The 18,065-nt window shown below is 45.3% G+C and overlaps 1 protein-coding gene across 3 annotated transcripts in view; it reads right to left on the bottom strand.

Moving 5' to 3' along the window:
* The window catches only part of LOC115463549 (RNA exonuclease 1 homolog), a 307,692-nt gene that overhangs the window by 101,301 nt on the left and 188,326 nt on the right, over positions 1-18,065 (bottom strand). For 2 of the 3 annotated variants that reach the window (XM_030194179.1, XM_030194178.1), the window contains exon 12: positions 939-1,049. The exons of the other annotated variant lie outside the window; for it this stretch is intronic. In XM_030194179.1, the coding sequence (XP_030050039.1) occupies positions 939-1,049 (111 nt within the window). The remainder of the gene's footprint in view (positions 1-938; positions 1,050-18,065) is intronic. 3 annotated transcript variants of the gene reach the window in all.

Consider the following 18,065-nt stretch of genomic DNA (forward strand, 5'->3'; position numbering starts at 1 on the left):
ACATTACTCAATCTCCACTACCCTAACTGTAAAGGGCTGAAATAAGTCCAAATACACGACCAGTTTCTCATACATCTGCATGCAGCTATGGAATGAACTACCGAAGGCCATAAAAACAACGCAAGACCTAACCATCTTCCGAAGGCTACTGAAAACAGATCTTTTCAAGAAGGCATACCATAAACATCCATCTTAAATACTAAATAACAACACTATACACGATCTATACAAAACCGAACTCTTATCACATGACTGATTAATCTCTTTGCTATTAATGATCAAGCACTACCACTTTAAACCTTGTACCGAATAGGGTCTCTCTATAGTCGATGACCTAATGTATGCTACAATCCAATCTAATACTCAGGAACCTTCATGCAATACCATAATGTATTCTTCTTTACCATGTATGTATGCACATGATATATAAATATACCATGATCTATTCCATATATGTTATGTTCCAAGTATGTTACCATGTATATATGCACCTTTAAGCAATACCATTTGTAATTCTGTTACCTGGAAATGGCAACCGCCATTACGACAAATGTAAGCCACATTGAGCCTGCAAAGTGGTGGGAAAATGTGGGATACAAATGCTACAAATAAATAAATAGATTCAAGGGCCTATAAATCAGAGATTAAGCCAGAGGTGGGTGAGAATGAGTCTTAAACTGAGACCACCTATGCCTATTAGCTGTACTTTATACTGATAGTATAACTGTAAAATAGCCCCCTCAAATGCTAAACTATGGACCTGTAACAGACTTTATATGCTAAGAAACACTACTCCTTAAACTGCTTTGCTAAGTGAGCATTGTAACTTAAAGTCCCTACAGTTACCTATTTAATTCTAAATGCAACTATATACTGAAATAAAACAAAATCCCCCTTGAAGTGGTAGCATGAAAATCAAACAGAATATTAAATCATACCATTTCACAATCCAGAGCAAATACCCCAGGATTACTATCAGGAGGCAGCCGTTTCATAAATGTCTTCAAAAAGCCATCAAAGTTTTCTTTCAGTCCATCGTGAACATGGAGCTACATAAAGGGGCAAAAAAAAAAAAAAAAGGAAAGAAAAGTATTCATCCGTTAAATTCTCTTTACTTGAATCCTGCTAACCGTGTCCAGACAAATAGGCTGTGTTCCTCTACCAACAAATTGGAGGTAAGATTGGAGGTAGAGCGCTCAAATTGTCCAGCGACATCACTGGTTTAAAAGGTTGGAGCTATTGGACTCTTCAGTATGGCACCACCAAAGCAGGACAAAAAATAATAAAAAATTGAGAAAAAAAAATCAACAAACTTCCAAACTTACACACACTATGGGGAAACAAACTCAAAACACCCCTACTTCAATCAACTATTTACACTTCTAGAGTCAAGAGATCTAGTGAAATCCAGGAGCCTTTTCCCCAGCCCATAGTCCTCCAGGGTAGGGCCTGTTCTGGTCTAGCATGATTCAAGGAAAGGAAATTTAAAGGTATGAATAAATTTCACCTTCCTTATCCTGTAAGAGCAGACTGGAAGAATGGGATATATGAAAACAGTATCTCTTAGGGGGAGGAAGTCAAGGCCCCTTGAATGACAATACTGCCAGAGGATGCTATGTCCCAGGTTAGATCATCAATCTTGGAATTTATCATGAAGGAATAAAGCGAATGCTACATACCTGTAGAAGGTATTCTCCGAGGACAGCAGGCTGATTGTTCTCACTGATGGGTGACGTCCACGGCAGCCCCTCCAATCGGAAACTTCACTAGCAAAGGCCTTTGCTAGTCCACGCGCGGCCGTCTTCCCGCCCGAACCGGCTCGTGTTCGTCAGTCCCATATGTAGCAAGACAAAGACAAGGGAAGACAACGCCAAAGGGGAGGCGGGCGGGTTTGTGAGAACAATCAGCCTGCTGTCCTCGGAGAATACCTTCTACAGGTATGTAGCATTCGCTTTCTCCGAGGACAAGCAGGCTGCTTGTTCTCACTGATGGGGTATCCCTAGCCCCCAGGCTCACTCAAAACAACAAACATGGTCAATTGGGCCTCGCAACGGCGAGGACATAATTGAGATTGACCTAACAACTTATCCAACTAGCTGAGAGTGTAGCCTGGAACAGAATAAACATGGGCCTAGGGGGGTGGAGTTGGATTCTAAACCCCGAACAGATTCTGAAGCAATGACTGCCCAAACCGACTGTCGCGTCATGTATCCTGCTGCAGGCAGTAATGAGATGTGAACGTGTGGACAGATTACCACGTCGCAGCTTTGCAGATCTCTTCAATAGTGGCTGACTTCAAGTGGGCCACTGACGCAGCCATGGCTCTAACATTGTGAGCCGTGACATGACCCTCAAGAGCCAGCCCAGCCTGGGCGTAAGTGAAGGAAATGCAATCTGCTAGCCAATTGGATATGGTGCGTTTCCCCACAGCCACTCCCCTCCTGTTGGGATCAAAAGAAACAAACAATTGGGCGGACTGTCTGTTGGGCTGTGTCCGCTCCAGATAGAAGGCCAATGCTCTTTTGCAGTCCAATGTGTGCAGCTGACATTCAGCAGGGCAGGAATGAGGACGGGGAAAGAATGTTGGCAAGACAATTGACTGGTTCAGATGGAACTCCGACACAACCTTCGGCAAGAACTTAGGGTGAGTGCGGAGGACTACTCTGATATGATGAAATTTGGTGTAAGGGGCCTGGGCTACCAGGGCCTGAAGCTCACTGACTCTACGAGCTGAAGTAACTGCCACCAAGAAAATGACCTTCCAAGTCAATACTTCAGATGGCAGGAGTTCAGTGGCTCAAAAGGAGGTTTCATCAGCTGGGTGAGAACGACATTGAGATCCCATGACACTGTAGGAGGTTTGACAAAAGCAAACCTCTCATGAAGCGAACAACTAAAGGCTGTCCTGAGATCGGCTTACCTTCCACACGGTAATGGTATGCACTGATTGCACTAAGGTGAACCCTTACAGAGTTGGTCTTGAGACCAGACTCAGACAAGTGCAGAAGGTATTCAAGCAGGGTCTGTGTAGGACAAGAGCGAGGATCTAGGGCCTTGCTGTCACACCAGACGGCAAACTGTTGTTTACGCCTGCCAGATATGTGGCTTGGAGCAACATGCTGTGCCGACAAGCCCAGAGCCACATGCTGACGGCTTCCTGACACAGGGGGCGAGATCCGGTGCCCCCCTGCTTGTTGATGTAATACATGGCAACCTGGTTGTCTGTCTGAATTTGGATAATTTGGTGGAACAACCGATCTCTGAAAGCCTTCAGAGCGTTCCAGACCGCTCGTAACTCCAAGAGATTGATCTGCAGATTGCGTTCCTGGAGGGATCAGCTTCCCTGGGTGTGAAGCCCATCGACATGAGCTCCCCACCCCAGGAGAAACGCAGCCGTAGTCAGCACTTTTTGTGGCTGAGGAATTTGGAAAGGACGTCCCAGAGTCAAATTGGACCAAATCGTCCACCAATACAGGGATTTGAGAAAACTCGTGGACAGGTGGATCACGTCTTCTAGATCCCCCGCAGCCTGAAACCACTGGGAAGCTAGGGTCCATTGAGCAGATCGCATGTGAAGGCGGGCCATGGGAGTCACATGAACTGTGGAGGCCATGTGGCCCAACAATCTCAACATCTGCCGAGCTGTGATCTGCTGGGACGCTCGCACCCGAGAGACGAGGGATAACAAGTTGTTGGCTCTCGTCTCTGGGAGATAGGCACGAGCCATCCGAGAATCCAGCAGAGCTCCTATGAATTCGAGTCTCTGAACTGGGAGAAGATGGAACTTTGGATAATTTATCACAAACCCCAGTAGCTCCAGGAGGCGAATAGTCATCTGCATGGACTGTAGAGCTCCTGCCTTGGATGTGTTCTTCACCAGCCAATCGTCGAGATCGGGGAACACTTGTACTCCCAGCCTGCGAAGCGCCGTGCTACTACAGCCAGGCACTTCGTGAACACTCTGGGCGCAGAGGCGAGCCCAAAGGGTCGCACACAGTACTGGAAGTGACGTGTGCCCAGCTGAAATCGCAGATACTGCCTGTGAGCTGGCAGTATCGGGATGTGCGTGTAGGCGTCCTTCAAGTCCAGAGAACATAGCCAGTCGTTTTCCTGAATCATGGGAAGAAGGGTGCCCAGGGAAAGCATCCTGAACTTTTCCTTGACCAGATATTTGTTCAGGGCCCTTAGGTCTAGGATGGGACGCATCCCCCCTGTTTTCTTTTCCACAAGGAAGTACCTGAAATAGAATCCCAGCCCTTCTTGTCCGGATGGCACGGGCTCGACCGCATTGGCGCTGAGAAGGGTGGAGAGTTCCTCTGCAAGTACCTGCTTGTGCTGGAAGCTGTAGGATTGAGCTCCCGGTGGGCAATTTGGAGGTTTCGAGGTCAAATTGAGGGTGTATCCTTGCCGGACTATTTGAAGAACCCAACGGTCGGAGGTTATGAGAGGCCACCTTTGGTGAAAAACTTTCAACCTCCCCCCGACCGGCAGATTGCCCGGCACTGATACGTTGACATCGGCTATGCTCTTCTGGAGCCAGTCCAAAGCTCGCCCCCTGCTTTTGCTGGGGAGCTGTGGGGCCTTGCTGAGGCGCACACTGCTGATGAGAGCGAGCGCGCTGGGGCTTAGCCTGGGCTGCAGGCTGTCGAGGAGGATTGTACCTACGCTTACCAGAAAAGTAGGGAACAGTCTTCCTTCCCCCATAAAAACGTCTACCTGAGGAGGTAGATGCTGAAGGCTGCCGGCGGGAGAACTTGTCAAAAGCGGTATCCCGCTGGTGGAGCTGCTCTACCACCTGTTCGACTTTCTCTCCAAAAATGTTTTCCGCTCTGCAAGGGGAGTCCGCAATCAGCTGCTGGATCCTATTCTCCAGGTCGGAGGCACGCAGCCATGAGAGTCTGCGCATCACCACACCTTGAGCAGCGGCCCTGGACGCAACATCAAAGGTATCATATACCCCTCTGGCCAGGAATTTTCTGCACGCCGTCAGCTGCCTGACCACCTCCTGAAATGGCTTGGCTTGCTCAGGAGGGAGCTTGTCCACCAAGCCCGCCAACTGCTGCACATTGTTCCGCATATGGATGCTCGTGTAGAGCTGGTAAGACTGAATTTTGGCCACGAGCATAGAAGAATGGTAGGCCTTCCTCCCAAAGGAGTTTAAGGTTCTAGAGTCCTTGCCCGGGGGCGCCGAAGCATGCTCCCTAGAACTCTTAGCCTTCTTTAGGGCCAGATCCACCACACCAGAGTCATGAGGCAACTGAGTGCGCATCAGCTCTGGGTCCCCATGGATCCGGTACTGGGACTCGATCTTCTTGGGAATGTGGGGATTAGTTAAACGCTTGGTCCAGTTCGCCAGCAATGTCTTTTTTAGGACATGATGCATGGGTACTGTGGACGCTTCCTTAGGTGGAGAAGGACAGTCCAAGAGCTCAAACATTTCAGCCCTGGGCTCATCCTCCACAACCACCGGGAAGGGGATGGCCGTAGACATCTCCCAGACAAAGGCCGCAAAAGACAGACTCTCGGGAGGAGAAAGCTGCCTTTCAGGGGAGGGAGTGGGATCAGAAGGAAGGCCATCAGACTCCTCGTCAGAGAAATATCTGATGTCCTCCTCCTCCTCCCACGAGGCCTCACCATTGGTATCAGACAAGTTCATGAACCTGTGTCTGAAGCCGTGCCCGACTCTACTCCGTGGAAACACGGTCACGGTGGGAGCGTCGAGAGGTAGACTCCCTCGCCAGCACCGGCGAAGCTCCCTCCGCCGACGGGGAGCCTTCCTGGGAGGCGGCCGCAGTCGGTACCGCAAGCGGCACCGATGTCAGAGACCTCACCCCGGGCAAGGGGCCAGCCGGCGCCTCACTCGACAGCACCAGTGGCGCAAGCACCCCCGGTACCGGAGGGGAAGGGCGCAACAGCTCTCCAGGATCTCCGGGAGAACGGCCCGGAGACTCTCGTGCAGAGCGGCTGTGGAGAAAGACATGGAAGCCGATGCAGGCGTCGAGGTCAGAGTCTGTTCCGGGCGTGGAGGCTGTTCCGGGCTGTCCAAGGTGGAGCGCATCGACACCTCCTGAACAGAGAGTGAGTGGTCCTCCCCGTGCCGATGCCTACTGGGTGCTGACTCCCTCGGCGACCCAGAGCTCTCGGTACCGATGCGGGAAGGAGACCGGTGTCGATGCTTCTTTGATTTTTTCAAACGAAGCATGTCACCGGAGCTTCCCGGTACCGACGAGGACGTAGAATCCAGCCGTCTCTTCCTCGGGGCCGAGGCCGAAGAAAGTCGGTCTTGGGGGGGGCTGTACCGCAGGAGCCCTCAGGGTAGGGGGAGACCCACCCGAAGGCTCACCGCCACCAGCAGGGGAATGGACAGCCCTCACCTGCACTCCAGTCGAAGCACCACCGTCCGACGACATCAGCAACAGTGGAGGTCCCGGTACCACCGACGCCGACGCAGCCTTTCGATGTCTCAGTACCGATGATGCAGAGGGTCGATACCTCGATGCAGTCGATGCCGAGGTCGAAGGTCTTGATGCTGCCGACGTCGATGCACTCGATGACTCCGGTGCTGTTGTCGACGAAGAACCCGAGAACAACACGTTCCACTGGGCCAATCTCGCAGCCTGAGTCCTCTTCTGTAAAAGAGCGCAAAGACTACAGGCCTGCGGGCGGTGCGCAGCCCCCAGACACTGAAGAGACGACGCATGCCTATCAGTGAGCGAGATTACCCGGGCGCACTGGGTGCACTTCTTGAAGCCGCTGGGAGACTTCGATGACATGGGTGGAAAAATCATGCCGGCGAAATCAAAATTCGTAATGGCGACTAAGGGCACCAAAAATAGGGAGAGAGAAAAAACCCGTACCAAGGCCCCAAAAAAGGCCTACCCCGAAAGGGAAAGGAAACTTACGTCGGGGAAACAAACTGGACACACGGGAAGGGACAAGACCGAGGTCTTCTCTTTTTTTTTTTTTTTAGCGAAATCGCGAAGACGCGCGAGGGTCAACTTTGAGGGGCACGAAACGGCGCAAAACACGACCGTCCCGAGCGCGGACAAAAGAAGACTGACGAACACGAGCAGGTTCGGGCGGGAAGACGGCCGCGCATGCGCGGTGTGCATGGGTGCGCGAGGACTAGCAAAGGCCTTTGCTAGTGAAGTTTCCGATTGGAGGGGCTGCCGTGGACGTCACCCATCAGTGAGAACAAGCAGCCTGCTTGTCCTCAGAGAAAGTGTTGATTAGGTCACCACACGACAATTGTCTTGGAATACTGCCTGGGCCACAGCCTGAGAAATCGCACGAGCCTGAGTGAAGTGGCAATTCAGAACCTAGGGTACAATCCTGACTACTGGTCACGTTGCTACAGCTAAGAAATAAGTGGACCTGTATGACCCAAACCAATGCCACAGATCATAGAGGACACAGACAGTCTGGAGCCAATAAGATTAGAATGGCTTCCTAGTCACACTCCAGAAGACCTTGCCCATCAAAAGCCAGGGAGAAATATGGATAGGGACTTCCTGTAGCAGCCAGGGCTGTACAAGTGTGTCTAAGCTGGCAAAGCCAAGCTTTTTTCTGTGGAACAAAGCCAGAAAATCAATTTCACTGTGACTCTAACCAGGACCCCAATGAACCATCAAGGCTCTGAAGACAAACCGTTAACTCCCAGACTGTTCCCACTGAGAAAGTCCACCTGCACAGTATCGGTCTCTTCCCTGCATACCAGAAAGCACTATTCCACCCAGCTACAAAGCTACCTGGCTTCCAATACCACTTCCACATTCCATGTACCTCCCTATTTGTTAATATATGCCACCGTTGTGGCATCGGACCTCACCCAGACTGCTGTCCTCTTCTGTGAGGGCAGGAAGAGGTACAGTGTTAGGTAACAGCCCTTATCCCTGTAGTGTATCCAAACAAATATTCACCACCTGTGAGAGCCCAACAGACTTGACAATGCTCCTTCCCTCCAAGCAGTTCCAACAGCAAAAAGATTCCCTCTTTTGCAATATGGCTCCACCTCAGATGAACCAGATCCTCTATCTGTGGGGATGTGCTGCCAGCTCCACTGTGACCTTGAAGGAGGCACAAGGTGCAGTGGCAGGCCAAAGTACATCATTCTGAACTGAAAATTCTTACTAAGCATACAAAACCAAAAGAATGCATCTGTGTGCATCCTGATCATGAAAACAGAGAGGAATCTGTCAGGACCAGGGAAGTCAAGCATTCTCCTAGCCTGACTGAGGCTATACCTGAGTAATGTCCTCTTTGAGCAAACAAACGGCTTCAAAGAGGCTTTTTCATGTGGACCCTGGCAGCTGGATCAAGCTGCCTCAAACAGAGCTACATGCACTTGTGGACTATCACTGAAGGCACCACCACCCTAAAGAAAAATTCAGACCCAGCCTCAGGACATTGACCAGAGGGACTGTCCCCAACATTGACCCTTTTACCCCCTCATATAAATCACTATCATGCACAAGACAGCCTGGCCCTATGACCTACAGGTGAAAAGAGATACTTCCAGGAAGAACAACTCTGCCTCTCTAATCCTATATAATAAAAGCACCTCCAATGTTCTGAAGCTGACTCTGTGGCAGTGAAGGTTTGAAGGGTTTGTGCTGTCTGTAACCCTGTATCCATCTCCTGAACTGACGTCAAGTACTTCCGGGTTCATCACAAACAGAACTGACCAACCGCAGGATAGCAGCACGAGGCACAACCTCAACGTCTATAGCCTTCCCTTCGAGTTTGTTCTCTCAGAGGGGGGCAGGGAACAGAGGAGACACACTCGCACCCAGCAGTCTCACTCTCTCTCTCTCTCTCTCACACACACAGTCACTCCCACACACACTCTCTCAAACATACACATTCCGAGAAAAACCTTGCTAGCACCCGTTTCATTTGTGTCAGAAACGGGTCTGTTTTACTAGTGGAGCCATAAAGCCTTGCTTGAACTACTGTACCACCTTACGATGGGGGTAAACTTCCCTACCCTTGGAGTGTAGCTGCCTTCATCATAGCCATGATGACAACATCCACTTTTGGAAGCCGAAAGACCTTGTGCAGTACTTCAAGGAAGCAATTTTGGCATACCCAACTGCATAGACCCCCCCACCCTTCAAAATTACACTGGGGGGCATTCCAAGCTGACCAACTGTTAGAAAAAGCACTTTAAGGCCAGGATCTCCAACTGCTGGATCTGACTGGGACACCACCTAGCTTTAAGGCTGAAGAGACCAATCAGGTAACAGCATTCCTCTCCAGATCAGATTCCACCTGCCTTGAGACCTGCCTCCCAGCCTGAGACATTGGAATTATCCTCTTCCTGGAGCCCTGAAATGTTCAGGGAGAGAAAGGGAGACCATGGGGCCCAATGAGCATGCTAGCAAGCCTGAAGGGGCCTCTGGAGTTGTTGTGAACATAGGGAACTGCTTGCTTTCAGTACCTGGGGCGCTAAACTGCACAAGGGTCCTTTCCAGAACTCCCACAGACCTTGAAATGTCTGCCACAGGTGATCAGAATCTGGCTGAGGACTCCATATTCTGGCTGTAGTGTTTCTTATTCTGGCCTGCAGCCATCATTAGCTCAAGGAGAGTCATGGGATCCCTGTAAAAATTTCCCAGGATCACCTGGTGATATCAGTACAGCCCTATTGCCTACGAGGCAAAGCAAATCTGCAGCACTATTATGCCTGCAGTTCCCACCATCATTGTGACTGAAAAAAACCCTCCTCCCCACCAGACCCAGTCCTACGCCCATCCAAGAGCGCAGGATAGCAGCGTTCTCTCCTGCCAGGCATCACCTTGCAGCCAAACTCCTTGTGCTTTCACTTTTTTTTTTTTGTAGAGCTTTACTTCCCTACCACACTGTTAGATAAATAAAATTAAAGGCACAGTTCAACAGAAATTTTACTTAAAGGTTTTGCAGAAACACAAGGTGAATGATGCACTCCATGCCCCCTCACTTGCTGGTAGGGCTCCACTACCAGACTCACCAAGCACCAGTCTGTGGGCTATGCTCAGGGCTCTGGAGGAAGGTACTTCTCCCACATCAACTGTGGATAAGGGCCACGGTCTGAATTCCAAAAGCAGCCAGCCAAGGGACAACCTTGAATACTGCAGGCCCAGAGCCAGGCCCAATACCAAACATGCTGTACTAGCCCAACCAACATCTGCTGGCGGTAGAGGATACTGGAAAGTTCCAGACAGCACCACATCTTACACCAGTGATTTTACTGGCAGTATTTATTGGTGCTTATATCCCACATTATCTGGAAATAAATAGAACAGTTCAATGTAGCTTACAAATTAAGCAGATAGTATACAATGAGAGTAACTTATAAACAGAGAAATGTTAATAAGTTAGATTAGACTGCAAAGAAAATTAACACTGCAGTGACAGGTTTATATCAGTTCTTTACCTTCATCTGCTAGTAGGAGGACACAACCCATTCATCTGCACTGGTCTAGCAGGATAAGGAATATTCTACTTTTATTTGGGCATTTATCAGTAGCAATTTAGATCAACCTCATTAAACAAAGTTACTCACCTGTAGTAGGTATTCTGATGACAGATGGACAAAAATTCTTATATGTGGGGTGTTGCATCATGTGTGCATCTTTCTGACTGTCTTTGCACAGGATCTTGTCAGTCTAATATACATAGCTGATATTCTCCAGGGAGAGGTGGGCAGGTATGTAAAAATACTCATCCTGCAGTCCATGGAGAGCACTTGTTACAGGCGATTATATTCTCTGAGGACAAGTAGGATAATAAACATTTTTACACGTGGGAATCCCTAGATGTCAGGCTACCTTAAACAAAACAACAACAAAAAAAACAAGGGAATAAGGCCCACAACAGGCAGGACTCATGGTTATCTAGTTCTTGTTCAGAACCCATATGACTGTTTTTTGTTTATTCAGGCAGCCTGGAACAGAAAAAAATGGGCTATGGGGGTTGATCCTAAATAAAATCTGAAGGACAGTCTGACTAAACTGACTGTCAGTTGGTGTCTTTTTCCAAACATAAAGATGTAAATGTGTGGACAGAAGACCATGCTGCAGCTCTGCAAATTACCTCTATGGATGCTGATCTCAAGTGAGCTACCAACATAGCCATGGCTGACATTATGAGCCAAAGACATGACCCTCAACTGTCAGTCCTGCCTGGACATAAGTGAAGGAAATACAGTCCACTAGCTAATTTGAAAGGCCATTTGCTGATGGGAGCCCACATTCTGTTTGGGTCAAAGGTGTACTATCTATAGGCTTTAGTCCTCTCAAGACAAAGTCAAGGCTCTCTTGAAGTCCAAATTGTGCAGTGTGCATAAGGTTTTGAGAAACATGCTGGCAGAACAACAGACTGGCTCAGATGGAACTAAGACACTACCTTAGGAAGGTACTTAGAATGCGCATGCAAGACCACTCTATTATTGAACATCTTTGATGCAGGCTGGACCTCAGTGACCCACTACCAAAAATAGGACTTTCCATGTTAGATACTGCAGGTAACAGTACCCAGCAGCTCTAATGGAGCCATTGCAGGGGGCTAAATAGGAGGCTTCAATAAGAGTGGAGTGGCAGCCTAGTGGTTAGAGCACTGGACTTGACATCCAGGGATGCCCAGATCAAATCTCACTTTTTACCCTTGCAATCTTGGGCAAGCCATGACCTTACATTGCCTCAAGTACAAAATTAGATTATGAGCCCTCCAGGGACAGAGAAATATCTACTGTAACTGAATGTAACTCACCTTGTGCCAGAAATGAAAAAGGTGTGAGCAAAATCCAAATAAATAAAAGCAACCCCCGCATGAAGCGAACTAAGAGCTCAGCAGATACAGGTTCATCTTCACTCAATGATGACAAGTGCCAAATGCACTAAGATGAACCCTAATGGAGTTGGCCTTGTGAGCCGATTCAAACATGTAGAACAGAAAAAGAGATCTAGGGTCTTGCCCTCACAGCAAACCTATTCCACTTAAAACCATAGATCTCCTAGTGGAATCTCTTCTGAAAGGCAGCAGAACCTGAGAAACACACCCTCCAGCAAGTTCAATGAATCTACTACTATCCCTTGTACCGAGTGATGTGTTGAAACACACTAGACTCTAAGGATCTTCAGAAGCAAGCTCCAGAAGAAATTAAAATCCAAATCTGTCTTTGCTAAAGGGGGCATGATCAGAATCAGTTTCTCGGTCCTGAGGTTCAGAATTTTCACTATGAGAGGCATAGGAGGATATGTGCACAGACAACCTTGCCACCAATGGATGAGAAAAGCATCCAAGGCTATTATGGAGAAGAACGGAGGAACTTTGTTGAGGTAAGTGACAAAATGATCTACTGAGGGGTGCCCCATTCTCAAAAGATCTCCTCTGCTATACCCATCTCCAGCACCCACTCATACAATTTCCAGGCCCAAACTCAAGTCTCTCCACCAGATAGTTGGCTTTCCCCACTAGTTGGCTTTGAGCATTATCCACTGGGATATGGCACATTTCCACATCTTCACTGCTTCCTGGCACAGAAAGCATGAAACCTTTCCTTCCTGCTTGCTGATGTAGTACATTGCAGCATGATTGGATTAGAATAATCAGATTTGACAGACAGCAAATCTCTAAAAGCCTTTACATTGTTCTAGATTTCTCTTAGCCCAGGTGGTTTATTTGGTGAAACATCTCTTGATCAGACCACCAACCACAAGTGTGGAAACCATCTACATTTGCTCCCCCCCCATCCCAGGTTGGCTATATGTGTCCTCAGTATCTCTTGAATTTAAGGAATTTGGAAGGGAATTGTTTTGGCAAGATTGGAGTGAACCATCTACCAAGAGATATCGCATCATAACCTTCCTCTTCTTCAGTACAGAGAGAACAGAATCTCCTTTTTCAATCAGGGGAATGAGAGTGCCTAAGGAAACCATCCTGAACTTTTGCCTGGCCATATATTTGTTCAGGACCCTCAGATCTAGGATGGGATGAAATCCCATCTTTTGTGATCAGTAAGTATTTAGAGTAAAATCTCTACCCCATTTCCCATGATGGAATGGACAAACACATTGGCTTGTAAAAGGCAAGAGTTCCTTTGAAAGCTATTACTGATGCTGAAAGCTGAAGTTCTTGATGGGCAATTTAGAGGGAACTAATCCAAACTATTTTTAGAACCCACCAGTATGAAGTTATAAAGGGGCCACACCTTGCATGAAAAAATAAATTCTGCCTCTCTCCCACCAGTAGGTCATATCGGAAGGGTACAGAGATTGACACTATGCTGTCTTGGAGCCTGTCAAAAGCTCATGCTGGTTACTACTCTCTGTTTCATGGATGAGAGGAAGGTCTCTGAGCTGCCTGTAAGGAGAGTGAAGAGACCCAGCAGGGAGTGGGCCTAGACAGAAACTTCATGGTGTGCAAGTGCTGCTTGATGAGATTAGAAGCCTCCTGCACCACATCACCACAAAGGTTACCTCCATGAAGCAGTACATTCATTAGGCTCTCCTGCACTGCTGGCTCAAGGTCTTAGGCTCACAGTCAGGTGGGTCTGTGAATCTCAATCCCCACTGCTGAGGCCCAGAATGACATATCAAAAATATAGGTTGTCCTGATCATGTATTTTCCTCTCTCCTGCTCTTTTGGCAACTAGCTAACGGACTTCACTGGCCTTCAGCCGAGGACAAGTGTCCACAAACTCTGCCACACTATGCACAATGTTCTGCAGAAGGCAACAATTCTGTTCAAGAAACTGAACTATAAGTTCATTTTCTTTATTTGCTATGATTGCTATATTACCGAAGAGTTGGATTAAGAATTGAGAGTCTACTAGTAAAGTTTTTACTTGGAAATGGTTTAGCTGGCTGTTGAAGCTTTGTCACCTCAAAGAAAATAGAGGCCACCAGTATGCAGAAACTAAAGAGAAAAAGAGGATAGAATTTTACATATTGAGGTGGCAATAAGGGACCAATTTCTCCAATTGTATAAAATATGCCAAGAGAAGGAAAGTAAGGGTAAGGGGAAAAGATATTTATTTATTGCATTTGTATCCCACATTACCCCACCTCTTTGCAGGCTCAATGTGGCTTACAATTCTTCATGGGTACTGGAAATAGAAGAGAATATACATGTGGTTTTACAGAGCGTTATGTGTTACATGGTATCAATAAATACCTCCCATGTATCAAATACCTTCTCAGATTTAACTATTCCAAAGCTTTTTTTCTGAAGCACAGGAGAGGGTTAACTCATTCATTCTAAAATGTGGTGGATTGTTGGTGATTAAGAAATTGCTGAGTAGAAAAACACCAGGATTAGATGACCCGACAGGGAGATTATATAAAACAAATTTGGAGAGCAAGTTAGTTGAGTGTCTTAACCCATTTGTTTAATAGTTTACTTCAAGACACTGTGCTACCCCCATGAGATCAGCGGGAACCTGAGTACTACCTTAAAAGAAAAGAAAGGCTTAACAGCATGTGCCTATTTTGTTATATGGACATAAAAATATTAGCTCATATCAAAATGAAACAGTTTGATAATTATCAAATAAAGCTATAACTTCACCACTCTTGCTGTGTTATAAAAGTTTAACTAGAACCTCAAATCTCCCGATAGGGGAAGCTGCAACAATTGCAACAAATTTAATACCCACTATCACTCTTGTGAGTCCATTTATATCATTAGTCCTTAGAGAGAAAAAAAAGGACCAGTATGAAAAAAAAACCCTTCTTAATAGAGAAAAAGCCACTGGTAAAAAAAAAAATCCCTCTTATCTACACTAGCATAGAGTGAATCGGTATGCTTTATGATATGCAATCAGGGGTTCTACATTCCCACATAAATTTAGTAGAAAAGGCTAACCTGCCTGCTAAGGATAATACAGAAATCTGATGTTAAACACATAATCATTAAGCAATGCTCAATGTTCCAGCCCACACTTATCTCAAAGACACCAACATTGTCCAAGAATCGATCCTGCTACTTTCTTGCCAGCATCACTTATAGGGCTTTCTCATTCGTTCTGTATCCCGCAGTGCGATGCCTGTCCAAGAAGACACTTCAACAAGAGTGCCTTACTTCTATGGTAAAACTCGCTGCATCAGTAAAAAATTCATATTGTCTGTAGAACTTCCAGCCTATACTGTGAAAGACCAAGATGGCTGCAGAACTCAAAAAGACACCAACCTTCTGGTATCCAATAAAATTCCAGAACCGCTCTTAAAAAGGAATCTACGAAGATAACATTACTCTCTGTTCTACAAACATCCGGAGATAATTAAAAGAAAGCATTCCATTCCACGCTTTTATTTAATCCGTACAGTTCAACAGAACGTAATCTAAAGATCTATTGCTTTTCAGTTCTCCAAAGTCATTTTGATATCCCCCCCCTTACCCATGACAACTTGATCAATAACAATACATTTCAATTAGTCAAATATATGATTCAAAAAACAATGCTGTACCACATAAGCCTCCATTTTCTTATTAACAATGCAAAGGCAATATTCAATAACTCCCATTTTGAGCTTACATGTAGTGTTCCCAATAAAAATGCATAGACATTTATGGAATTACATCAAGTTCCAATTTCAATTCTTTACCATTCTGCCATACCAAGACTGAACCTTCCAACACAGAGCAATTGCCGCAATTTTTATGTCTCCCCCAGTCGTTTTTTTTTTGTGACTGACCAAACATCCAAATGACTAACTTTACCTTGAATTTTACAGTTCCAGGCAAAAGATATCAATTTATTATCTCTAAAAGCCTCATGAGTCTGTAAAATGTTCCAGTGTTTTCTAATGATGGAAGCAATTTTAGATGACATTTTGGTATATTTCAAAATACAAGGAGTAACTTCTGTTGTCTTTGCAATAGGTCCCAATAGTAAATCACGATTATCATATAAAGCTCTATACGATTTATTAATGAGTTTCTCCGGATAGCCTCTCTCTAAATGTTGCTTTCAATTTTCAGATTGTGATTCAATCACAGATTCTTCTATGCCTTAAAAATTGTGAAAAGGGAAGAATGTTTTTTAAATGAACCAGATGTAAGCCAATAAAGAACTATCAGTATGGCCGTCCTAATTTGACAGCTTTTAATCACCCACACATAAAAACAAATGAAATGTTGATGAAAAATACATTCAGATTGAATTATAGAATGGCACTGAATTCTTGAACAAAACTCCAATTCCACAACATAAAAATGTCATCTATGTAAATCCCCCAATATGCTACCTTAGTATAGCTTGATGAGGAGTATAGTGTTCTTCAAATTGTTCCATAAATAAGCTACTGAGGGAGCAAAAGATGTCCCCATAGCTATACCTGAAAGTAGAACATCAAAAAAGTTGTTCTTCAATGCTAGCTCAATGAGTTGTAACCAGAAAGTAGAAGGGTCTTGACATGGATGTGGCCAAGATTCTAGAGCTGTCATTACCACTGAGGAATGGAGGTATATAATGAATGTATATAATGAATGTACATCCAAAGTAATGTCTGTTCAAGAATAATGGGTAACTGAGATAATACCTGTAAGAAAAGAGAAGTGTCCTTTAAATACAATGGGATAGCTTTAACTAAAGGTCGTAGAAAAAAAATCTGCAAATTTACAAACCCGTTCCATCAATGAATTACGTGAAGAGACTATCAGTCTCCCCACTGGTGCTATCAAACTTATGAATTTTTGGAACCGTATATAAAATATAGGAATAATCTGATGCAAATGACACAAATATTAACACTCCTTTTAGTAAGACCCCCATTGCATCGCTTCCTGTGTTAATTTTTGAATATTTTCAAAAGCTTGAATGTAGGATCATCATCAATAATTGATATATGTTTATGGCTGATAATTGATAATGTCTCCTTCATATACTCTTCCGTATTCATTATCACGATAGCACTCCATTTATAAGCTCTGCATATAACCATAGAGGATTATTGACAAACTTTCTAAAGCTTGAAACTCTTCTTTAGTCATGTTACTATCACCCCTACAGATATTCTGTTCTAATTGTTCTACTTCTTGGAGAACCAACTGTCCATTGGCTGGGTCCATAGGACCTAGAAGAACCCACGAACGTTTCACTGTACAATCTGAATACGATTCTTTAAGATCAAATTTATCTCTAAAAATGTTTTTGTAATTGCAAGGATCATATAAACCTTTCATAATCCACCCAGAACTGAAAAGGTTGATGCCCAAAGGATGGAACAAAAGCAATCCCTTTAGCCAAAAAGGATTCTTCCACCTTTGATAATTGATAATTTGACAAATTAATTATAGCGAGTCGTCCCTCCATCTAGCTCTCGTTGCTGGACCTCTGACTCTGGTTCCTTCATCCTTTGGATTTCTATTTGCCTCGATTTCTCTGTGTCAGTTTTGGTGGATGCCATGCCTCCTTCCCCCTCTGCTTTATCGTTGTCTTCTTCACCACTTGAAGATTTGGAAAATAAATGGAATCCCCCACCTTCTTGCTTTTAACAGGCAAAACCTATTCTTTAGGTTTTTGCCAATTGTAGACCTATCCTTCACTATAATCATTTTGATCCCTTTGCAATTTTTTTTTCTTTTTTTAAACTTTGGTAGTTTTAATTTTCTTCCTAAATTTTTATAATTATCAAATTCTTCTTTGGATTTCTTTAAATATGCCATTTTTAGATCAAATTTTGGTTTATCTTGTGTCAATGTTTGCTGTACAGTTTGCATAAGCAACAACATGAGATCCAAAGAATACTGATTAAAATGTTGTTCCATTGTTTACCAAAATTTTCATCTTCCGAAAACAGTTTGGGTGCCTTAGGCAGCCTAAGCCCTCTAGGGAATAATCTCCTTTTTACAGTAATATACCAAGGTTGAACTAACGCTCAAATCTTAGAAAACCCTAACAACTGTGACCATTCAGTATCATCTATAACGCCAATCCCTAATTGTGAGAGAGCTGCAGCTTGTAATATTGAAGATCATTCATCTGAGGAAAACCTCATCCCACTATTACAAACTTGTGTCATAATATACTAGCAATAAGGTTAGTGAGGGAGATCTCAAGCTTAATCCATATCCACAAATTAGAG

Source organism: Microcaecilia unicolor, chromosome 2, assembly GCF_901765095.1.
Source record: "Microcaecilia unicolor chromosome 2, aMicUni1.1, whole genome shotgun sequence".
Lineage (NCBI taxonomy): Eukaryota > Metazoa > Chordata > Amphibia > Gymnophiona > Siphonopidae > Microcaecilia > Microcaecilia unicolor.